General features: G+C 44.4%; 1 protein-coding gene across 1 annotated transcript; it reads right to left on the reverse strand.

Annotated features, from left to right (window-relative positions):
* Positions 1–7,756: 7,756 nt before the first annotated feature.
* On the reverse strand, positions 7,757–14,352 carry Chrna6 (cholinergic receptor nicotinic alpha 6 subunit). Its single transcript, XM_050146851.1, has 6 exons — positions 14,274–14,352; positions 12,654–12,793; positions 11,184–11,228; positions 10,335–10,444; positions 9,252–10,230; positions 7,757–7,888 (listed from the first exon to the last, which is right to left on the reverse strand). The coding sequence occupies exons 1-6, from the start codon at positions 14,350–14,352 to the stop codon at positions 7,757–7,759; spliced, it is 1,485 nt and encodes a 494-aa protein (XP_050002808.1).
* Between the last annotated feature and the right edge of the window lie 10,593 nt (positions 14,353–24,945).

Genomic DNA, 24,945 nt, shown 5'->3' on the forward strand with positions numbered 1-24,945 from the left:
TCCTCTAGGATTGAGGGGGAACATCTATCAGATTGACTTGCTGCTGCTATGGAATCCCTCCCAGGTTTTATTAAAGGAGTTTTTTTCTCCACAGTGCTGAAACTCTCTCTGCTCTGTTTTATTTTAGACATAGTGCTTCTAAGTGGTTTGTCCCTGAGGTTTGAAAACCCCAATCTAAGTTTTTTTTTTTATTTTACTAATTTTTAAATTTTTTTAAACATTTTTTTTCTTAAATTCTGTCTCTTCCCCACCGCCGCCTCCCCTTTCCCTCCCCCTCCCTCAATCAAGTCCCCCTCCCTCATCAGCCCAAAGAGCAATCAGGGTTCCCTGCCCTGTGGGAAGTCCAAGGACCACCCACCTCCATCCAGGTCTAGTAAGGTGAGCATCCAAACTGCCTAGGCTCCCACAAAACCAATAGGTGCAGTAGGATCAAAAACCCATTGCCATTGTTCTTGAATGAAAATAAGGTTTTATTTTCAGATTATCGTCATTGCAAAGCACAGTAAGAGTTGCATCCTCTTATTCCTGCTAGTCCGTATATTTTCCTTCCTAATCCTCTTAAGCATTTCCTTTCATCTTTAGACCTAGATATGCCATATTGTGTCTAAGCAGACAGGGATATCCATCCAGCTCTGTCTATCTCTCCACCCTTCTCCTCCCCCATCTCCTTCTCTCTGCATTTGATGACTAACGTCTTCAGATTATGAAGATTTTCTACTATTTCTTTTACTATCTGTCTTCATTTTTTTCTCTTTTCCTCTTGAAATTTCTGGTAGAGATCTTGCCATTGCTGGACCTGAGAGGGCCGGGGGGAGCCAGACAAGGTCCATGACAGTAACGCTCCCAGAGACCAGGCCTTAGTTTCAGTTTACTAGAACCAGCTGGAGCTGAGCAGGCAGTTCTTGGGAAAGCTGCAACCCAATCAGCCTTGTGCACGCTTAAGAGAACTAGAGATAGCTTCTTCTACCCTGCAGCTGAAAAGCCCCTAACCACTGGGCCACCTAACCACTTAAACCCACCAATCACCCCCAGACTAACTTCCTCTCCCTGGAATTCTGCTAATCTCGCTTAAAAGGAGCCTGCGGGCTTCTCTTGTTGTTGCCACGTGCAACCCTGACGTGTTGGAATTTTAATAAAGCGCTCTTGCGGATTGCGTGCATGACTGGTGGTCTTTTATGTGGCTTGTCATGGACCCTAACAGGCCTGTTCTCCATGTCTAGTAACTGATTGACTTATACTGATTCTCTTATACTTTTAAATTCTTTGTAAAAACATAACATTTTCCTAATTATTTGAAAATTGCACACAACGTATTTCGATCTTATTTACCTCCAGTTCCCACCCCCTAACTTCTCCCAGATCTACTCCCTATCCCCATCCTTCAACTCCATGTCCTAATTTATTTATTTATTTATTTATTTATTTATTTATTTATTTATTTATTTAAAAATCCCCCTGAGTCCGATCTGTGCTGCCTTATACTTCTGGTGTGGGCCCAGCCCTTAGTCACATCCTGCAGTTGGTCCCTTTCTGGCTGTCAGTGTTGGTATGTGTGAGCAAGGTTAGGTGGAAGTCCTCGTTGGTAGCTTCTTGTTCATGTCACACAGCAGAAGTAGCACAGGGGCCGTCTCCGTTCCTAGGCTGCCAGGATCATAACTTCCGCCCCTGGCTCCACAGCCTGCAGCCACCTCTCACTGTTGATGGTGGATTCAGTCCTCCGCCACACTTCTCTAGCTGGTCTTTCTTGGACTCTGCTGATGGTGTTTAAGTGTGTTTATAGAAGGGATGGTTTAAACCCTGGTCTGGAGTTCCCACTGAGCTTAGCCGTAGCCAGTAAAGGGGAATCTCTGCCTCAGCCTCTTCAGGGCCTGTTGCACAGCCTACACTGCCCCCCTTGCTGCCAGCAGTGTGTTCAGATCTGTGCCAATCCAGCACGTAAGGTGGAATACAGTGTGTTGGGAGGGAAATAACACAGTGAAATAAAAACCAGGGAAGGAGGATAGTTGGTCCTAGTTTTGTGGCTAGCCAGCAGTATGAGCAGTGGACCTTAAACTAACTCTGTCCTAGAGGACTTTAGCTTGGGGATCATTAGCAAGCGGTGAGGCAGGATTCATGACCTTTGAGGTTCTCAGTCCTGCACTCTATGTCTTGGGCGTTTGCTCTGTAGTTTCCTCAGGGCAGAACCACAGGACTCCTCACAGGAGCTTTGTTCCTTGGAGGGACTGTAGTCTGCTGTCCTGGCTACCGCAGGACAGAAAATCAAGGCTTATCTATGACTTCCTGACCGATAATGTGGATGAAAGGATGAATAGTTATCATCTCCCTCCTTTGCCTTGACTCTAACTCGTCCTGTTTTACCTGTCAATATGCTAGAAAAGGGCAGTATTAATATCAGAAAAAGTGTTTACAACTGAACGTAATTTTACATTTTGAAAAACACCAGCAGGAGCCATTTTCTCCAAGAAACTTTCCCTGATGTAATACAGATAGTTACAAATGAAGGAAAGGTTAAACCCCAGTGTGTGCACGTGGCTTATTTTTACCAGCAGTCAAAGTGGAAGACGATATTAAGAGTTTCAAATATAGAAAAGAATAAATATTTACATATTGTAATGATCCTGGGGGAGTACTCTAAAAGATAACATGAAAGCAAAGAAATCCTCGGCCTGCAGAGAGGGCTCAGCGCGTAAAGGTAGTGTCTCCCCAGCCCGAGGACCTGAGTTTAATAATATCCATAACCCACCTGGTGGAGAGAACTGACTCCCGCTAAGGTGTCCTTCAGTGCCACCTGCACAAATGCCTTAGCATAGCAAACACACACACACACACACACACACACACACACACACACACACACACACGAAAGTTAAAAAGATTAACTTCCCCTGCATAGGAAGAAAAATCTGGCTGGGCGATGGTGGCGCACGCCTTTAATCCCAGCACTCGGGAGGCAGAGGCAGGCGGATCTCTGTGAGTTCGAGACCAGCCTGGTCTACAGAGCTAGTGCCAGGACAGGCTCCCAAGCCACAGAGAAACCCTGTCTCGAAAAACCAAAAAGAGAGAAAAAAAAAAAAAAAAAAAAAAAAAAAAAAAAAAAAAAAAAAGAAAAAAAAAAAAGAAAAATCTGTGAGCAAAATTTGACAGCTGATCCCAATCAGTGCGTGGGTGTTGCAAGACCTGCACAGACAGCTTCTTTGGTTGATCTCATCCTTTGTGTGTCTGCTCACCCCACAGCTCCTGGGGGGTCTTGACAGAACACAGCCCCAGAGATCTCCCCACTTTCACTATGTGGTTTAGAAAGTGATTGTTCTTGTTTGTTCTGTTTGGTGAGGGCGAGTTCCTTACCTGTCCACTGTTACCTCCACTGTGTCCCCCAACATGTATAACAGGGCCGAGAGTGTAGACAAGGTTTATTTAATGTGTTTCTGTGAATTAAACTAGATCCCAGAAGGTTTTTTTGAAATTTTTATTTATTGATTCATATTTTATGGATGAATGCTCTGCTTGTATACCTGCATGTCAGAAGAGGACACTAGATCCTATTACATTTGGTTGTGAGCCACCATGTGGTTGCCTGGAATTGAACTCACACCTCTGGAAGAGCAGCCAGTGCTCTTAAGTACTGAGTCATTTTTCCAGTCCCAGAAGGTTATTTCTTTTTTAAAAAAGATTTATTTGTTAATTATGTATACAGCATCTGCCTGCATATATCCCTGCAGGCCAGAAGAGGGCACCAGATCTCATCATAGATGGTTGTGAGCCACCATGTGGTTGCTGGGAATTGAACTCAGGACCTCTGGAAGAACAAGGAAGGACCTCTTAACCTCTGAGCCATCTCTCAGCCCCCCTACCCCCAGAAGGTTATTTTTTAAGGTTATAATTTAATTGCAACATTTCTCCCTCCCCTTTCTTCCCTCCAAGTTCTTCTGTATACCTCTCTTCACTCTCTTTCAAATCTATGGCCTATTTTTTTCACTAATTGTTATTGCATGCACTTATGTATTATTATACATATATGTTTCTAAATGTAACCTCTTGAGTCTATATAACGCTATGTGCATGTATGTTTTCAGGGCTGACCATTTGGCACTAGAGAGTCAATTGGTGTGCTCTTCCCTGGAGACAATCACCTCTCCCATTCCTAGTTTTTCTGCAGCTATCTATCTACGGTTCTTTGTGTGGGGTTGAGGCTCTCCTGCGTCCAGTTCGGCTTGTTTACGGTAGCACCTGTGCCACTACAGGTCAGTTCGCGAGCCGGGAACTAATCTGGAGACTTAGAAACACACGCAGACCGAGACACGGGGACACAGATTACCCTTGATACAGGAATGCCAACTTTATTGTGCTCAGGGGCAGCTTATATAGGGCTCTGGCCACGCCCCAGCTCTCAGGCTCTTTCCATCACAGGCCCACCAGAAGCCACTCTCCTGCCATCGGGGTCTCGTGCTCAGAGCAGCTGCAGGCACAGGTAAACAAGTTGTTTTGCTCAGTTCACTTTAGCAGGCAAAGGGTCTGAGGCAGGCAAAGAAAGTCAAGGGGCCAGGGGGCTGCAGCCCCCGATAGTTTATTGGTATCTTTGTTCAGTTCATGTGTGGGCAGTCATACTGGTGAGACTTTATGGACGTAGCTCTTCTGATGTTAAGAAGAGACACAAAACTCCCTGACCCTCTGGTTCTTACAATCCGTCTGCCTCTTCTTTGGCTGTGTTCCCTGAGTCTTAGGTGTGGGAGTCTTTTGCAGACACATCTGGGACTGTGCTACACGCCTATGTGTTTTGATTGGTTGTGGTTTTCTGTAGTGTTTTCCATCTGTCGCCAAGAGAAGTTTCCTTGATGAGGCGTGAAGACTACACTCATTGGTGGATCTAAAGACAAATGTTTTTATTTTAGACTGTTGTTAGGGATTATGCTGGCTTAGTGAATTAGCGGTCGTAGATTCTCCTCTAATGACCACGACTTCAGTAGCACTGAGTAGTTACCTAGGTTAGTAGTTAGCTACTGAGAGAGTCTTAAGTCCAGCTAGAGAGCTGTTGGTTACCATCAAGGTTTGTGCGCCACTACTGCACCCTGACTTGCGGGTTATTGATGTGGTTCATAGGCATTATAGTTGGTTGCCTCCTTCCTTTGGAAGTTTCCATGGCACCTTCTGAATACTAGAAGTGTTTGATTGGATTACCCACATGGTGTACTCTTGTGTAGCCTGCCCCAACATTTCTAGCTCAGTGCGTTGTTTTCAATGTGTACCTTGAGAGAATTATTTATCTTTTAACTTTTTTTATTCTTTGTGGATTTAACATCATGCATCTCAATCTCATTAATTTCTCTGTCTATTTGTACCCCTCCTCTGCCTTTGTAATGCTCTTCCTCCCCCCCAAAAAATAAAATAAATAAGAGAAGAGAAAAAAAAAGAGAGAAAAAAAGAGAAAGATCTCATTGGGGAAGCTGTAGTGTGACACGGTAAGTCACACAGTATATTCTTTGGTCTGTACATCTTTACTTGCAAGTGTTGATTGCAAAGAGTCAGTGGTCTGGTTTGAGGTCTCTGTTTTCTGCTATGCTATCAATACTGAGCCCTCAGTGGGATTCCTCTTGGATATCCTGTTGTTGTCCTGTGTTGTGGAGGTCCTGCAACTTTGGATCTGCAGGGCCAGCCCATTCATGTGCTCCAGCAGATCATAGATGGAGTGACTATTGGGCTGGGCCCACTTACAGTCCTGGTTCTTGACCTGAATGGTTGCAGGGTTGGTCAGTCCACCAGTTGTCCCCAAATCCTCACCACTAGGGTGAGCTCTCCAGCATGCCTGGGATAGTTCACCCTATGCAGCAAGGAGCAAAGGTTGGGGCTGGTTCTACTTCCATCCCTTCTGGGTTGGCTCATCTGCACCTTCACCACCAGGACCAGCTGTACTGTGTTGTCCAGGCAAGGTGCAGGGGCCGCTCTCCTGAGTGCTGCAGTTGGTGAGGGTCGGGGGCAGCTCTCCTGCTCTGATAACCTCAGGGCCAGCTCTCCCACCTGCCACAGGTAATGTGGGTTAGGTAGGGAGGAAAGGACATCTCTCGCTTGACCACACCATCACATGGCAGATGAGGGCAGGGCCAGGACTCTCCTCCTCACGTTCTTGTGGCTGGCTCACCCTTGCCCTAGTCAACAGTGCTCTGGTGCTGCAGCTGGTGAGGGGCGGGGCCAGCTCTTTCCTTCTCTTGACCAGAAAGAATTATTTCTTACATGAGAATATTTCCTAAACAATATCGTCATATTTAACAAAATAGTTCATTTTAAATGTGGTTTCTCTGACTCAGAAGTACTTTAGCTTTGTAGTTAGGATTACTGAAATAGGACTTGGTGCAGGGTTGGGTTGTTATGCCTCCTCAGTCCATTTTAGTCTCTTCCTTGGCAATGTTTTCCTTGGAGGATTAACTCTGCTATCAACGAGAACATCTCCCCTTTCCATTTCTCAGTCCCTTCACTTCAGACACCATCTGGCTTGTTCCTTTGTCCCTTGAATTTCCTGTAGTCCAACACAACTACAGCGATCCTAACCGTCCTTCTGATTTTGCATCATTGGCAGGAATACATCATAGATGGTCAGGTGAGGACCACAAGATTAAAATTTCATACAGATTTTATTTTGTCTCCATGCAGTGAGCATGTGAAGGGTTTGTGGGGGAAAGACTAGACAGATATCTATTAGAAACACAAGAGTGGTTTTAGGTCCTTCCCAGTTAGGTTCTTTCATTTCGGTTGCCGTAACTGTGTTCTCCATTACTTGATCCTGTTGATCTTGTCATGTATGACTTTGCAAAGGAAAGAATCTATTTTTGTTACCCTTGGTACCAGTCACCTGTCCTGCCAGAACCGTACTGCTGTGGTTTGGATCACCCCCAAGGACATGTGTTAAAGACTTAGTTCTCTGCACTTTTGGGAGGTAATGGAGATTCTTGGATAAGAGGCCCTCTGGGAAGAAGTTAAGTCATTGGGATGTGCCTTTGGAAGGAATATTAGCACCCCAGATTCTCCCTCTCTGTTTGCTTTCTTGGTAGCTACCATTAAGTGGACAGCTGCCCTCTACTGGGCATGTCTGTCATGATTTGCCTCCCCAAAGGTCCAGAGGCAATGGGGCCCAGGGATCAGGGACTAAGTCCTCTGAAACCATGAATTCACAGCAACTTCCTCCTTTCACATTGGTTATCTCAGGTGATATTTCACACAGACAGAAAGCCAATAGTACAACTGATCGACTAGTCCGCTAAGGGAGACACCATCTGTTCTCCTTTAACCATGCATGTGCTGGAGAACTGTGAGCTCCATCCCAGAGACGTGCACGAGACAGTAGGGCACAGGAGTAGGCAGGCGTTGCGGATGTCAGCAGTGTTCCAGAGTTTCTCTCCAGTCTTGTGCATCATGGCTGCAACCATGTTCAGATACAAGAGAGTCACTTTTCAGTGTGGACTGGTGTTAGCTGCGGGGCCTAGCTCTGGGAGGGTCATGCATGTTCCTGGAAGCAAAGTGTGCACAGCATAGGGAAACTGAGTCAGTGCTTCTGGCCTGGGAGCACCGCAGCTCTGGTGGTAAAAGGCTCTAATGGACACCCAGCATAACGAAGACATCTATCTAGGCTCTTAAGGTTGTGTAATATGGTTTGCCTTTCCCTTCTTGTCGTAGTTTAGGAGACAGGGTGCTTGGCCTTTTCTTGTAGTAAGTAGTTTAGAACAAACACATCATCTAAAAGACTCAGAAGGCAAAAGGAAAATAAAGATTAAGACTTTCTTGTGTTCCCAAGCAGTGGCTGTAGAAATAGCCCCACAGTTCCAAACACACAGACGATTATAAACACCCAGAGGAAGACCCTGTCCACCACCATGGCCATGTATTTCCAGTCATCTTCTACCTGAAATGTGATAAAAAAAAAAAAAGATCAAGGCTAGCTTTGGAAACCAGGACCATAGGAAAACAGGCTTTGTCGTATGAATAGTGTTCCCCCCCCCCCCAAAGTAACTTTCTCCGATACTTTCAAAATCAATTATTGGTGTTATGTTTGCTTGCCCGTGTCTCTTCTGTGGTTCTCATTGTCTGAGGAGGGTAGATATACATCATGGGTAGCCATGGACTGTGCCGAAAACCTTTATGACCCCTTTCCTGTGACAAGAGTCCTTTCCTGGTTCTAGGGACAGTTCCCAAATTTTCTGCTTGAGAATCCAAGTCTTGTCACTTGTGCATAAGGGGAGCCTGGCTCTTTGGGGACCTGAGTCTGAAGCAGTGAGAGAATAGGCTGGAGGATGTGGGTTATGACTGAGAACCCCTTACCCAGAAGTAAGTATCAAAGTGATGCTGACAGAGAGAGCTTCTGCATACCTGAACTCTTTCTAACCTTCCGCTATGGCCTCTGTGGGTTGTGTATTAGGGGACCTGCATGGCACGGTAGGTCAGCAGTAACTGTATCTCCTACATAGAAGATGATGCCAGCCTGGAGGGGAGCTCATTGGCCATTCCTGTCCTGTGACACGTGTTAGGCCAGGTGTTCTCAGTTTCTCCCCGTGCGTCAACAGGGTGGTATTGGGATCCTGATATTCCTTCACTAGGAGTTAAAGATGCAGGGAGCTATAGTTATGAAACAACTTCGGACACCAGGCAAGAGCTTCTGGAAGCCTCAGCTAGTCAAGGGGTGGCATGGGAAGCTGGCATGGTATCTTTGAGTCCTTGCTTTGGGGAAGGAGGAGCAAGTTACTGGCGTGAGAGTGTGGGAGACAGGAGCAGAATGTGTGCATGCTGAGCATATCTCCAAGATGCTTTTGATTCAGGTCTATGTCCGCCTCTAGTAGAGGAAGTGAAACCCGAGCTGCTGAGTGCCAAGGAGCTCGTGTCCTTCACCACTGCGACTTCAGGCAACCCCTCAGTCAGTTCACCTTTCCCTGGGCAGTCTCTCTCCCCACCCTCTCTTTACTACTGTTTGCTGTGTCGGGGCTTTTTCCACACATCAACCTGTCTTGCATGTGTAGCGTGTAGCATAGCTGCATTTGACTGTAAGTAAATGCAGGTTGGAGATGTGTTGTAGGGCTACATATCATCTCATTGTAGCTACGTAAGCTCTAATCCAGGTTCCCCAGTGCTGCATGATAATAGAGCTGGTCTTAGATGATTCTGCCTGACTGTATCACAAAAATAACCCCCACTGATGCTCTGACTAGTCTGTAAAGTGCCTTTTACACTTTGCTGGGGGCACAGTGGGCGGGAGGAAAGGGGTATATGCTCACCTCCTTTGTTTCATTGTGGCTCCTCATGTTTTCTGCTATGAACTGAACACTGTCGATCACATCTTCCACGTCTGGTGAGTGCTCTGAACTCTCTGTCTCCCATGGTGCAGGCTGCTGACTTAACTGTCTCCTGCCAGGAGCCATCTCTCTTGGCTTTTGACAGTGGCAGCCTTCCTTCAGAAGTTTGGGCTCTCTTCGATGAGCAAACTTGACCTTGGTAGATCTCTTAGGAAGGTTTTTGGGGTCTTTAACATCACCCGCCTTCTTTGTCTTGTCCAGAGGTCTCTTCATCATCAGAATTGAGGGAAAAACCTTAAGGAAAACAGTCTTCACCCACTTGGGCATGGTATGCGTTGCTGGGGTGCGGTAGTGTATGTTCAACACAAACACAGTCACCACAATGGATAGGGTGACAAAGATCATCGTGAACAGTAGATACTCACCCACAAGTGGGATCACAAGAGATGTGGATGGGATGGTCTCAGTAATCACCAACAAAAAGACAGTCAGAGAAAGCAGAACAGAGATGCAAAGAGTCACTTTCTCGCCACACTCAGAAGGGAGGTAAAAGACCAACACGGTGAGGAAGGAGAGGAAGAGACAGGGGATGATGAGGTTAATGGTGTAAAACATGGGCAGTCTCCTGATGTAGAAAGAGTAGGTTATGTCTGTGTAAATCTCTTCGCAACAGTTGTACTTGATATCATGCTTGTAGCCAGAGGCATCGACAATTTCCCATTGGCTGTTTTCCCAAAAATCTTTCATGTCCACTTTAGAGCCGATGATCAGGAGGTCAATCTCAGCCTTGTCATAAGTCCAGGAACCAAATTTCAGGGAACAGTTTTGATGATCAAAAGGGAAGAAGGTGATGTCCATGGGACAAGAACTCTTGAAGATGGCTGGTGGGGTCCAGGTTATCATGCCGTCGTACTTCAGAAGAGCTTTGGTCTTGCCTTCGACTTGGAAGTCACCGACCGCACTGCAAGGAAAGCCACACACTTTTAGCAACACAGTCCCTTTTCTGTGGGTCACCTGGGTCAATGATTTTGGCAATTGACTGTGAATCTGTCTAGACACACATACTTGTTGTAGAGAACAATGTCTGGCTTCCAGATCTTGTCTGCTGGAACACGAAGTGTCTCGATGCCATCGTATTCCCTTGGATCCCAACGTAATTTGTAGTCCTTCCAGATCTAAAAGAAAGGAAACAAAGAGCCATTTCTGGTTGTGGCGGTGGTGGTGTTCTTGCTTTGTGTTAACTGTTGTTAAATTTGCTTTTTAACAATGTGATCCATGTACATTGGGGGTTCTGATTACTGTTACCCTTTGCCCTCTCTGAACCCCAGTCCCAAACCCTTTCACTCCCTGCAAGCCAAATGTTCATGTAAGTTCAATAATTTTCTTGATTAAAAAGTAAGGTATTTTGAAGACTACATTGATTCCTATTAAAAGCAGAGGATTATAACCATGGGCACTGGGAGCTAAATAGCTGAGCTGATTTTGGCCTGCCTATAACAAGCTTAAGGCTTCATATTGTGTTTCATGGACCACTTCAGTTCAAACTGGGGTAGCAACTTGTTCCTAATGATGTAAACACAATTTGCATGCACGAGGATGAGTCCATTGCACTGTGTACACTATTTAGACTTTAAAGAGCAAAGACGCTAGCTACTGTAACTTATAAAAGTCAACTACTGATTATATAATATGCTCTCCAGACCTCAACCACTGACCTCCTAGAGCTATCAAAGAGGAAAGTAAACATCAGACTTGGGACTCCAGTAAGTCCCAAGATAAGAACAGATCTGAGAGTAGATAGTAGAAAGGGCAGAGTGCTCTAGCTGTGGAGGGAAAGAGGTAATGTGGGTGGGTTTGTCATTGAGTGAACACACGTGGACATGGTTCAAAGGGAGAGACACATGAGAGACATACGTGACGCAGCCACAGATTGGTTTCCATGATCTGGTTGACTTCATCCTGGGAGGGAGAAATAATTTTTTCAGCCTTCCATGTACTTGCTAACACAAGTCTTTTTTAAAATTGATTTTTATTGAGCTCTACATTTTTCTCTGCTCCCCTCCCTGCCTCTCCCCCCCCCGAACCCTCCCCCAGGGTCCCCATGCTCTTGTCTTTTTCTACTTCCCATGTAGATTAGATCTATGTAAGTCTCTCTTAGTGTCCTCATTGTTGTCTAAGTTCTCTGGGAACAAGTCTTAAAGCAAGAATTATGGCTAAAAGTGTAGTGATGGGGCAACAGGCTGTTCTGTTATACAAAAAGAAATTCATTTTATTTAATCTGTTTATATGCCACATATGAATTATATTAGTAGCCACATGCCAATGTCAAAATCCACCTACTCAGGACACCGGCTGCCATCCTTCCTCCCTAAGACAGTTGTCTTGAGAGAGAGTCCGTCATCAGGGTGTGAGGTGAAGCTGAGCAGAGGGGCAGCCCTTCCAGACTGCAGGGGACACCCAGTTTAGCTCTCTACTCCCTGCAGCCCAGTCCACATGCATCTTGCCCAGTGCAAAATCAAGAAGGGGTCAGAACAGGTATGCAATAAATGGTTTTTAATGGATCAAATGGGTCTAGCCAGGTAAGAAGAAACCTCTGACATGTGAAACATGAACCAATATTTACCAGAATATGCATATGTCCAATCAAGAGTTAAAGGACCAGTCTGGCTTAACAACGCCCACTGGGTAAGCCTGTTGTACACTAGAGAAGCCTGGTGGTGTCTGCCTAAATGTTGTAGTTAGGTCTTTCCCTAAGTATACCTAGAGAAGTCACCCCGAATGTACCCACAGGACAGATGCTGTAGGGCAGGAGGACCACTTCCCTATCCTTGGGCTGGGCTGGAAGATGACAGGCTTCCTCTATGTGTATGGCAATCTCAGGACCATCTCTGATGCTCTCTCTGGTGACATTCCAGGGTTCCCTTAATTTTCTAGTCTATCTACTAGTGCAACTGGGGCTGAAGTCCAGACCTGGAGCTAAGACCCCTTCTGGACTTTGAGAATCAGTCTCTTCTACCTCCTGTCCATGGGGCAAGAGAAAGAAGATTATTTAGAACAAGGGGGAAAAAAAGGAAAACAAAAGAGCCTACTTCCACTTGCCCTTGAAATGATCCCAAAGGAACTCACTGAAGGCCACAGAGTATGGCACATAATTCACTTCGAGCCTCCATTCCACTAGACTTCATGTCTGTATTTTATAATCTGACTCTGAAAGAACTTCTAATCATGCAAAGCCTGACGCAGGGCCTGGAGCGACCCTTTACATGTCATCCGACATCCACTTTTAAGTTGTGCGACAGAGCTCCGCGCCCATCAGGTGCACAAAGTGCGCGCGCATTGGGAACGCAGTCCTCCAGCAATATGTCTGGAGTCTGAGGCACTCACCACATTGGCCAGCTGTGTGATGGCCAACTCAAAATGCACTGTGACAGGCTCAGAGACGTTTTCCACCGGCCGGATGAATCGGTTGTAGCGAGCGAACAGTGTGTGGAAGAGCTGCTCTTCAGACGCACAGCCTGTGCAGCCTGCATGGTACACGGAGGAAAGCGTCAGGGAAGCGCTGGGGTAGGGGCTGAGCTAGCTCCTCCCTGGCCCAAGGCTACTGCCTCAGCCAGAGCCTCATCACAGCACCTGCTAGGCCCATACCTACCTGGTTGCACTAGGGCCACTCAACCCCACCCCCTTTTAAACCGGGCTTACTTTGTTTCAACATTGAGATAAAACGACTACATAGGCTTCTCAGAACTAGTACAGTGTCCACAGAATGATCCAGAGAAGACTGCCCGTGGAAGTCAAGGGCACCATAAATGTCGTGGAATAAGAAAGCCATGAGGAGGGAAATTTTTGTGTCACTAAACACAACTCACAGCATGACCAGAAGCTTTGCGAGAATTGTGGAGGTCTGTAGGTTTACACCTGGCAAGGCTGGCACCTTCACCAGACAAACACAGTATCGAATCATTGCCTAAAACCTCCAAAGCCACGACCTTTAAAAAAATATACCCTGGAATCATTTATTTTTAGATTTGTGCAAATACAGAGTTTGTAAAGAAAATTCACTTAAAGTCCCTTAAAAGCAATTGCAAATTGATTCTCAGTACCCTTTTGAGCCATTAAAGTCTGGCCAGTAGCGCCACCTGTGTCTCTAACTCTTTAAGAACTCAGTAGTTTCTTTAGCACACCTCATTTCCCCAACACCCCAGTGAAACACCCCCCACAGTTTGTTTTGTACAGTTCGTATTTGACTACAGAAATACGCCATGAACTTTCCCAAAAGATTCATACCTTGGGAGAGGAAAAAAAAAAGAGTGGGCTTGAAAGTGGGACCAGAAGGAAAAGGACCAGAGACTAACTGCCGTGCTCCTCACTGAAGCCACTTCTGACCTCCATTTGGAAGGATGGCCCCAGGAGAGAAAACCTTTGCCTGCCAGCTGTCATTCTCATTAGTGTAATTAAAAACAATGGAAACATTTATTCAGAAGCTAGCGAGAAACCTTCCTGGCTCCTATTGCCATGTCCCCCTGTGAGACTCTATTGCTGATCCCTCCATCAGCCCCCCAACCCTGAAACCTAGTAGCACAGGGGGGAATGTGATCTCTTCTGCCAGCAGCCATGTCTGAGTCAACTCTTAAGATCCCAAATGAGGCCAATTACTGACATCAGGAGGGCTCACAAGCTGCGTGATATGTGCCGGCTAACAAATCGCTCTTTGAAAAATGTATTACATATAGTCGCAAATAAACAAGCGGAGAACATCGATAGCATGAACGGTTACGGAAACAGATGACTCTGTGTGCTCACCGGGAAGACATACTTTAGTTAGAAAAATGAAATATGATTTACAGCATATTGCAATGTTTTCCCACACTGCTCCCCAAATCTCATCTGTTAGGTTAAACCTAACTAATAAAGGTCCCCTAGTCATCTGGATTGTAGACAAGCTGAGAAAGGAGAGTGAGTGCACGGAGCTAAAATCATCCTAGGATGTAAGCAGAAGTAACTTACCTTTCAAGGAAGCCAGGAATCCACATAGGCTCAGACACAAACCCAAGCGAAGGAACCCCGGGTCCTGGCCCGTCAGCATGATAAAAGCACCTGAATTCTGATTTCTACCCAGAGGGTGGTGGTGGAAGACCCAGCTGACAGACAGCTGCAGGAACCAGACCATTAAAGCCGCGCGGAAGCTCGTGGCAACCCACACGGATCTTCTGTGAAATGAAAACACGGAGCATCACACAGCTGCTCCCAGCATCGTGGGACGGAGCAGAAGCGAAGGGCAAGGGAAGCCAAGACTGCAGCTTCAGAAGGGCTGTCACATTTCCTGCCACCCTAGATCTCTGTGCAAGAGAGGCGAAGAAAGGCAGGACTTGACACGGTGCAGACAGGTCCCTTGGAGACCTGCCACCGCACCTATTATTCTTTAAGGTTCTCCACCTTCCTAAAATGTGGGCACATATCATATATCTGATATGCGACCACTGTGTAAAGGTCATCTGACTCAAGGGATCACGACCCGTAGGTTGAGAACAGCTGCTTTAGGGGTCTAAGCACATATTTACTTGACTCCCACTACAGAAAACACACACACACACACACACACACACACACACACACACACACATCCAGCACCAAAGCATTCACACAGTTTGCTGTTTAATTGAGGCTTACTGGAGAGGAATCTGTCTAAAATAACCCCAATTCCTGGGACAGTTTAGAGGGCACGCTTGCACCGGCTTTCATTTTCTAATGCCAGCTTTCCAAGTGCCTTGCTCTTCAGAGTGCTGTGACCCCAGATCAGGAGAGAGATCAAACCGCAAAGAATGAGGGGAATGGCTATCCACCAGATACTTTCCTGTTTAGTCCCCTGGGGAGGGGGCCGGTATTGATTAGATTTCTACTCTTTCCCCCTTCTCTTTGTAGCTGGGGTACTGGTCGGGTTCTGATTGGCTTAGATCTCAGCGTTGCTTAAAGAGGAACTAGATGGTAAAATGTTGGCTCACAAGGAGTTCTCAGAGTTTAGGGCCCCACTGTGAATATATCACAATCTGCACATTGACAGGGTCCTCTAAGTTCTCTTAGCCCCCCAGCTCCCATCAGCAGAGGGAGAACTCACAGGCAGGGGCCTCACCCTGGCTCCCTCAGTTCTTACACATCATTTCAATCCTCTCCTTAGTATCTAGGCTTTGTCTTTTCCTCAAGTACAGAGTTTTCAGAGAGCCTGAGGAGACACAAAGTGAGTCAGGATGACACTCGGCTGTGACAGATCAAGGGGGCTGTGTCCGAAAGTGCACATTGTAGCTGCTGTATGCTTGTATTTTCTACTGGACACACATCAGAGTCTGAAGAGGATTGGGCTTTCACATCTAGCTTCCGAGCCTCTGGGAGTCTCACAGCTGGCCTGCCTAGGGCTGTAGCAGAGGAGGGGCCTTAGGGAGGCACAGCTGGTGGTGTCTGCTGTCTTCAGTGGGCAAGCTAAATCTGTATGACAGATGCAAAGGGGCTATACGGGACCCTTTGCTGGGTGTTTCTTTTTGTAGTGCTAGGGGTCAAGTCGACGAGAACTCTGGGAACTCAGAGAGAGAGAGCGAGAGAGCTATTGAGAGAATAAAATACATTCTTAGACCTAATATAGTAGAAAACTGGAAAGTAAGCTCTTCAGAGGGTAATTGTTTTGTGAGTTTCTAATCATAAAAACTAAGTTTAATTGGGAGATTATCCTGGGTTGAAAAGTAACATTTGTTAACATTAGGACATTTTTGTCATAAAAAGGTTTTGGGAATTTTGCTGCTTCCAAAACGCACTGCATTGCTTCTCCCCCAAAATAAAGGAGATATTTTGGCATGGTTAGATAAATTAGGTGTGTGCTTTTCCCAAGTTTTCCCCTTTTCTTTTTCTTAACAGATTCAAAGTACACAAGTGAACACTAGGTGGACTGATGCCCAACTGTCAGTCCTCTTTAAACTCAAAATAAGAAAAAAAAACCCTGCTTATAAAGAATGATACACTAGAGACCAATGTGCATGTATTATTCATGACCCGCCGCAGCATAACACTATCAATAATGTAAGGGTCTCACGTGTTGTTTAAAATACCCACCCGTGTTAAACTTCAGGTGTTCGCGGTTTCTCAGTAGTAGTTCATCTCTACCACGCCCAGCATTTGTACCAGTGCAGGAAAAACAAGTATTGCTAATCTGGGTATTCAAACATGTGTTAATCTGGAGGAATAGAAGAAACTTTACTTCTATTATTTATTGCTAACCAAAGAAGGAGCTCAACTTGTCCCACTCAAGCCATCCTTTATCCACTAGCAGAGACAAAGGGAAGACCCCGTGGAACAGGAGTGGGATAGAGCATGGTAACTGCCTTGATGAGAAAGGTAAACGCTGATGCTGGGAAGTCCTATTGCTGAGGGCTTCCCCTGTGCCAGCCACTAGAGGAGTCACTTCTGTTCTCTTAACCCCCCAGCCATCGCTACTATGAGACAAGACATCATTTTAGATGCAAAGACCGTGACAACCCACGAGGTTAAATAACTTTCCTAAAACTCCATCAGGGCTGGAAAGTGGCTGAGCTAGAATTCCAATCTGGATCCATCTGGATCTAAGAAAACACTTTCAAACTCCTGGAAAGGCTTTTAGAGCCACGAATACTTTATACATTGAATGCTGTAGAGTCCTTTCCGAACTGGGTCATGGTCAGCACCACTTCCACTTTCCTTCCCCTTGGCTCCTCCCCTGTGCACAGAGCTGGGAAGGTAAGGCTGATGAGAAAATGGAGCTGGACCCTAAATCCAATGCCAGGCAAGAAACCGCAGTCAGGTGTGTCTGGTCTCATACAGGCAGACTCCTAACTCTGGGAGAACAGTGGGTACAAGTCCAGCAGGACCTGTGGTTTTCTCCTTGCACTGCTGGGGATGGAAGTCTAGGGAGCATTCTCCTGCTGAGCCACACCTAGCTTTGGGCATGTTTGTTAGCCCTGCCATGGGGTCCACTTAGCAACTACCAGTAAGGACATACTCTAGTGAAAATGATTGCCAAGGCAGGACTCTGGGAATTCTGGACCTCCCTTCCAGGCTCTTGAATTCTGCCTTTATAGAGCAATTATCTGGGGTCTTCAACATAGAAATAAATGTGCTCCAACTGTAGGTCTCTTGATGCACAACCAATTTCAGCTTTGTTAACCATTGTCCCAGAACCTAGAGCTCAGTGAAATGAAATGTATTTCACTGTGGGAGTCCCAGCTGTGACTGGAAATGAGAAAGCAATGCCAAGTCCCATTGATTTCTTAGGGCTCTTTAATAAATCACCACAGATTGGGTGGGCTAATTGTTGCAATAATAAATCTGCTGTCCTACCCTGTCACCTGGGTAGGTACCTTGTCCCTTTAAGAGACAAGCCCTGCTCACTCCCAACCCCCCCCTTTCTGCTGAGGCAAGCAGATTTCATGCCTCCTCTTCTCTCTTCCTCTTTCTCTCCTTGTTCTGAAGAGGCAGTCTCTGCCTCTCCCTCATCCCCTTCTTTCTCTGTCTCCCCTCTCTCTTTCTCTTCCCCTCCATAACCCCTTGCCTTTATACCCTTATCAATACACACTAGATAAACTCTATGCCAGAGCTCTCTCTGCATGGCGTATCTGTCAGTCTCCCACCTGCCAGCCGACCTGCCAGGGTTGCGCTGTCATGAATCATAACACTAATAGCACAGAATGCTATCCTTTCACAGCTCTGAGGATAAAAGGATAAAAGCACCAACAAAATTCAGCTGTTGGCAAAGTCAGGCTCTACTGTAGGCTCCCCCAGAGAACCTTCCCTTGTCTCCTCTAGCTCTTGATGACCCAGATGTGCCTTGGCTTACAGCTTCTTAATTCAGATCTCTGCATCTGTAGCTACAGGGCTTGGTCTGTGCCCCTGTCTCTTTCTCCTCTGTTTCTTCCAAGGAAGGTGGTGATTGAATTTAGAGCCCTGTCCTCAGACCTCCTGCTCCTGCAGCTCTGGGGTCTGACATAGGCTACTACTTTGTAAAGCTCTATGCTGGTCCTGACGCCCATGGCCAGCTCTGTCCACCTGAGGAGAATCCTCTACCAGAGAACAAAAGGAACATTTGCATAGGACCCATTCCCAGCATGCCCCTGTGATATTATAGACTTGGACATTTCTGGGGCACGTGTGCCTCTGCAAATCTGTCCTAAAACAAACAGTGAGGGAGATGGAGATGCTGGACAGGTGCTGTGTTTCCTGTGAAACAGCCCAGTAGGCACTGGGGTGAGTCCTGCCGTGGTCTTGGGGTGGTGACAGCAGATGAAAAGCACTCACTTTTCAAGCACCCATTGAACATGCACAAGGATTGAGTTTTTGTTAAGACAAGAATGTTTTAAAAAGCCAATAAAGATTTTACATGACAAAGCATCCACTGTCCAGAAACAGACATCAAAGCTTAACTCCAGGACTCTTCCAATTTGCCTTCTGTGAAGGTATCAAAGTGCTGCGCTGGTCCTCTGTTTTTCTAGGATGAGGGAGATGGATCCAATAATGCACAGGAAATCGATGTTCAGGCCTCACCAGAGTGTGTATAGAATGGAACATAGTTTTAATCATAAAGTTCTACGTGCACCAGGTGTAATCCCAAAGTAGTGCAGAATGTGGCCTTGTTCCAAAGGGCCTGTCAGTGTCCCCAGTTTCTCTGTCCATTGATGAGCATGTCTAAGTCTCCAGTGTCAAAGCTATACCCTCCAGACAGTGACAACTGGAGAGGACTAGGAGTGAGGTGCCGATGGCTACACTGGTGGGAAGGAAGAAAATGGTGCAGTGCTTTGAAAGGAGAAAAGCAGGAAGAGAGTCCATTTACCTAGAGTTCTATTCCCAGCAAAACTGTCCTTCATGAGCAAAGGCAGAGTCATCATTTCTAGACAGGGAAAGGAGGAAATCCATCATCTACAGCAAACCTGTGCTATAATCAGTGGTGAACAGAGTCAGCCAGTCTCACCAATAGACACGGTAACAGGCCAACAAGACCCATACTCACAAACAAGGTGGATGGAACCTGAAGAATGACAGATAGCAGAGGGTGTCCTCCGGGTTTACATGTACAAATACACACATAACTACATACATGCATTCTCTCTCTTCCAATGCCTGTCTATCTTTCTGTCTGTTTGTCTCACTTCCATTGCCTAGTTTTAAATCTGGGCTCGGGAGACAATTCTTACTTTCTCATAGAAGGTAATGATTTGGAAATGCTCATGAATATCCTAAGTGTGATGATGTGTCCTTGTTGCTGTGGTTGGTTCTTTGTCAACTTGACAGAAGGTAGTTTTGTGTGAAAAGAAATCCTAATTGAGAAAATGCCTGAATAAATGTTTACAACTGAAGATAATTTTAGACTACTTTCTTTTCTTTTCTTTTTCTTTTTCTTTTTCTTTTTTTTTGTATTTTCGAGACAGGGTTTCTCTGTGGCTTTGGAGCCTGTCCTGGAACTAGTTCTGTAGACCAGGTTGGTCTCTGTTGAAATTGGAGTGGTGGGGCTGCGTCTGCGGCACCCGGCCGCCCGCATGGCTAGCTTATGCCCGAAATAATTACAAGAAAACTGTATTCTTTCAAACACTGCCTGGCCCGGCTAGTTTCAGCTTCTTATTGGCTAGCTCTTACATATTGTTCTAACCCATTTCTAATATTCTGTGTAGCCCACAAGCTGGCTTACCAGGGAGGATCTTAACCTGCATCTGTCTGGAGCGGGAGAATCATGGCGACTCACTCACTCAGCTTCTTTTTCCCAGCATTCTCCCCTGTCTACTCCGCCTACCTAATTTTCTGTCCTATGAGGGCCAAGGCAGTTTCTTTATTATTAACCAATGAAATCAACAGATAAGATACAAGACCCACCTCCATCAGGTCTCGAACTTGCAGAGATCCGCCTGCCTCTGCCTCCCGAGTGCTGGGATTAAAGGCGTGCACCACCATCCCCCGGCTTTTAGACTACTTTCTTAATTAATAACTGATGTGAGGGTTTTCATCTGTAAATGATTTGGTTTTAGTTTTCATTTTGTGTGATGATTTATTATGATCATTGTATTACAGGAATACTAATTTTATACTGTGATTGGGAGAGGCTTTCACTTTTGGGAGTCTTTGTTAATTGTTGGTCCTTCATTTTTAAATGATTGCCAAGCTATGTGATCCTGCTCTTTCATTTATTGAGAAGCTTTTAATTCCAAACTCTGTTCTACTTTCTCTTCATTCTCTCACATTCTTCCTGTTATTTATCCCTTTTTAGAATGGGGTCCTTCATGCTGCTCAGCCTGACTTCAGACACTTGGGCTAGAGCATCCCCCTGCCTCAACTTCCTGAGTAACTTGAGCAAAATGCCACACCTGACTAACTACTTATTCCACACAAAGGTTGACATTAATATATCTAGGAAATGTTCATTTCAAATAATTCACCTAACTGTGACAAACATACATTGAAATAGCCCTTCCCAGTCGCTCACTTCTGCAAGAGCAGCACTGACTCCCGTACTCCTCGTTCCTGGGTGATATGGTCTCATTCTTTTCTCTGTTTTCTTACTGTTTACTTTTATTCCCTGTCAATCTAGCTAAATGGTTGCCAATTCTGATGTGATATTTTAAAAACACCATCTTTTCAGCTTCACAGATTTCCCCTTTAGATTTTAACTCTGTTTTGCAGCCATCTCTACTCTAACCCTGTTTCATTTCTTTCTTCTGCTTGTTTGGGGTTTCTCATGAAGTAGAGGATTAAGTTCTTAGTTTGAGGAACATTTTTCAATCTGGGTGCTGACAGCTACGCATTTCCCTCTCAGCGGCTTTCACTGCATAAGTCACAATTATTAGTTTTTTAACCACAAAACCTTTCTATTTCCCTGTCACTTTTCTCTTTGCCTCATCAGTTGTGCAAGAATGTGTGTCTGATTTCCATGTTTTCACAAACTTTCTGTCTTCTGTTAGTCATTGCACATTTCACCAGTGTGGTCAGAGAGTACGTATTGTCCATTTTCCCCATCACATTCATCCCGTCCCATCAGGGTAGACCTGGTCTAACCTGGAGAGTGTTCCATCTTCTCTCAGAAGTGTGTTCTTCTGCTGCTTAGGGATAAAAAGTCCTATGGAAGAATCTGGCTGAAGAATCTGGCTGTCTTATTGTGCTGTTCTGGTAGAATCTTACCTTTCTACCTTGCTGTTCCAGATGTTGCTGAAAGTGAGGCTTTGTCCTCTGCAGCTGTTTCTGCTGTTTCTACTGTGTTGATGTGTTTCCTTCTGTCAGGTTTTTCTCATGTATTTGGTGTTCTGGCATTTGATACATACATGCTTATAACCACTATATGTCATCAGTGCTCTGGCTGATTCATATCTATTAAATGTTTACTTATGTTTAGCAGCATTTTTAATTTATTGTTGATATTACTATAGACATTTTAAGGTGCTTTGTGTTTTAGAAAGATTTTTATTAAACTAAACCTGTCTGTATCTTTGTAGCCAGTGTGTTTCCTGGAGAGAGCATGTAGCTGAATCCAGGTTTTAAATCTAGTTCCATCCCATCTTCCTTCAGCTGGATGATTTGTGTCATCTGCACTCAGTGCTGCATTGATACACTTGGATTCATGTTTGTCTTTTTTGCTTTGGGTCTTCTCTGTCTTCACCCTGTTTGCTCCTTGTGTCTCCATCACTGAGCTGTTGTTCTGTGTTATGTGAAGTTTTCCACTGTAAAACTGTAAAAATCCACCAAGTTCATGCTGCCTGATCTTGCTGGGCTAGCCTATATCATGCCTCTTTTGTGTGAAGAGGCATTTTAAATGCCATGGAGCCAGAAGACAGGATTATGGTAGCTTTCTGCTAAACATTAAATCAAATCATCTCAAGGCCTTGAGGCTTAAAGTCATGTTTATATAACAATGACCAAATGGCAGTGATGTAAAGGTCAGGCTGTTTTATTTGCTGGAGCCTTATAGTCGTGTCTCAAAAACTCACTTGGAGACCCCATTTATATTCTGCAAGGCACCAAGAGAGCTTGTCGGAAATTTGACCAAAGGATTTGGATCTCCAATTTAAATTGGTTCCAAGTTTCAACTCAGTGTGAGGAATGTGAGAGAAAGGAAGTTTAATAATGAATACCTAAGGTCATATCAAGAGATAATCAAGAAATACACGGAAGGGCATATTTTCTTGCATTTTGGTCTGCTCCAAAAATGTCATGTTTAAGAATTATGGGGATTAGACCCAGAACGACAAACGTTGAATATTCTTTCTCACTGGAGTCTCCTAGCTCAAATCTTCAGATGTCAGTGCATAACCTGGAATAAGTGCAGAAACCAGGAAAGTAAAAAGGACCAGCGTGGAGACAGCGAGAAAAGCAATAGAGATGGGAACAGCAGGACACAAATAACAGTAAGAGTGACAGAAAAAGTCTCGAGGAATCAGTCCATTACCCATCTAACTAAAATGCCTATAATGCACACAAGTTAGCTTATAAATTTACATATATATTTTAAATGAAAATTCCCTCCAAAGAGCTATACAATATCTAACAAAACCCACAGTATGCTTTTGAGTTGTTGGTCAGGGTTGCCCAAGGGACTACCAAAACTTTGTAGGCTACATTTGCCTGAAGTGGAAGACTACAGAATGGGAAAGTATTTTTTTTTTACCAACTACATATTCATATTTATTCTAAAATAAACAAAGAACTAAAAAAGCTGGATATCAAGAAAATAAATATCCCAATTAAAAATGGGGTACAGAACTAAATAGAGAATTCTCAAAAGATGAAACACAAGTGTGCACTGTACATAGGACCTTTGCAGAAGAAGTGTTATACATTGTGCACTGTGCATAGGACTTCGCAGTTGAAACACTGTACAGTGTGCAATATATGGACACATAGGACATTTTTAGAAGCACTGTATAGTGTGAACTATTTATTTTTATGAATTTCAAAGTCAATCATTGTTCCTTTTCTTTAAAGTGAGCGCACAGTGTTTATGTATCTTCATTTTCAGAATCTCAGCATCATATCTTCAGATGCTGAAAGTGGCCAGACACTTTTTGTATTTTATCATAGGCACTAAGTTTACCTAAGAATTCTAAGGTAAATACTAATCTCAAATACACAATGCCTTTTCAGCTCTGTACCTAGACATGTGTCAAAACATGTGCTTTATAGTACAACTGATGTTCCCCAAACAGAAGAGGACTGAATATTCCAGCTAATGAAGAGTCTAGTGTCTTATGCCCTTTGTGTTGCTGTGATAAAAATACCCTGTACAAAGCAGCCAAGGAAGCAAGGATTTATCTTGACTCACAGTTTCAGGGTGTTATCCACCATGATGTAGGTGGTTGCATCACATCCACAGTCAGAAAGTAGAGACCATTAATGCCATTGCTTATGTAGCTTCATCCTTTTATGTCACCCAGGGCCCTATGCCAGGGAATGGTGCTGTCCTCCTTTAGGGTAGGTCTTCTTATCTCAATTAATATAATCAAGACTACGCCCAGAGGCCAACAAATCATGTTTGCCTGGAGGCTTTTCTACCAGGAGATTTTAGACTTTGTCAAGTTGACAAAAGTTACCGTCACAGCTACTTAATACGGTCTGGTTGAGACACACTATATATAGTTAAAAAATATCGCCATATTTAAATATCACGCATATGTATGTACAGTTATTACATGTCAGGTTAAAGTGCTACACAAAGAAAATAATAGGATGAAGCTTTAAAGAAACCACACAATCATTGTTCTTCACATTACAATAGAGGAAAAGAAAAGAGTCGGAATTAATTTAAAGATTTCTTAACACAACATTCAGAAAAGTGAAAAACAAACCCTTCAATGGCTTTTCTTTGATTAGCTTTTAGTCATCTAATAAGATCTTAGCTTAGTCTAGTAAATTTACTTTCTCCAAATAGTCATATTAAGTCCAATTTAGTATTATGTATATTTTTAATTTGAGACCCAATTATCATTTGATTAAATTTGCTACAAGCTCTCTTGAGGCCTTGCAGAGTACAAGGCCTTACAGAGTTGGATTTCTGTAAGAGTTTTTAGGATGTGGCTTAAGCCTCCAGGAAACAAAACAGCCTGAGCTTTCCATCTTTGCAATTTGTCTAATGTTATATAAACATAACCTTCAGCTTCAGGGCCTTGATATAATTTGATTTCACACTAGCATGAAAGATACCATAACCCTGTCTTCTAGCTCTGGCATTGCAAGTGTCTCTTCACACAAAAGATGTAGTCATGATAGGCTGACCCAACAAGGTCAGGCAGTGTAAACGTTGGCCTGCCTTGGTGGATTTCTTCACTTAGGATGCCAGGTTTTGTCTAAATTATTCAAACATTGTTTTCTCCTTGCCTTTTCATCCTCACAGTGTTAGAACCTATTGTTATCTCCTTGATCTTAGCTAATAAATAGATTAATCTTTCAAACACCCACACCATTGCTAGAGAAAAACCCTCAAAATTATGACCACTGTCTTTAAGATTTTTTTTTCTCATTTGTATCATGTTGGGGTATGGAATTTTTAAACCCTAATTTCAAATTCTGAAGGTGAACTCAGTGGTCACCTTAATGAAATATCTGAGGCACTGTAAATATATGAAAAGCAGATACATTTAGTTTACTGTGTGGAGGACTCAAAGGTAATGAATGACATTTTCTAAGCTCTGAC

The sequence above is a fragment of the Alexandromys fortis genome, unplaced genomic scaffold (genome assembly GCF_014885135.2).
Source record: "Alexandromys fortis isolate MF-2015 unplaced genomic scaffold, M_Fortis_MF-2015_v1.1 scaffold_55, whole genome shotgun sequence".
NCBI lineage: Eukaryota > Metazoa > Chordata > Mammalia > Rodentia > Cricetidae > Alexandromys > Alexandromys fortis.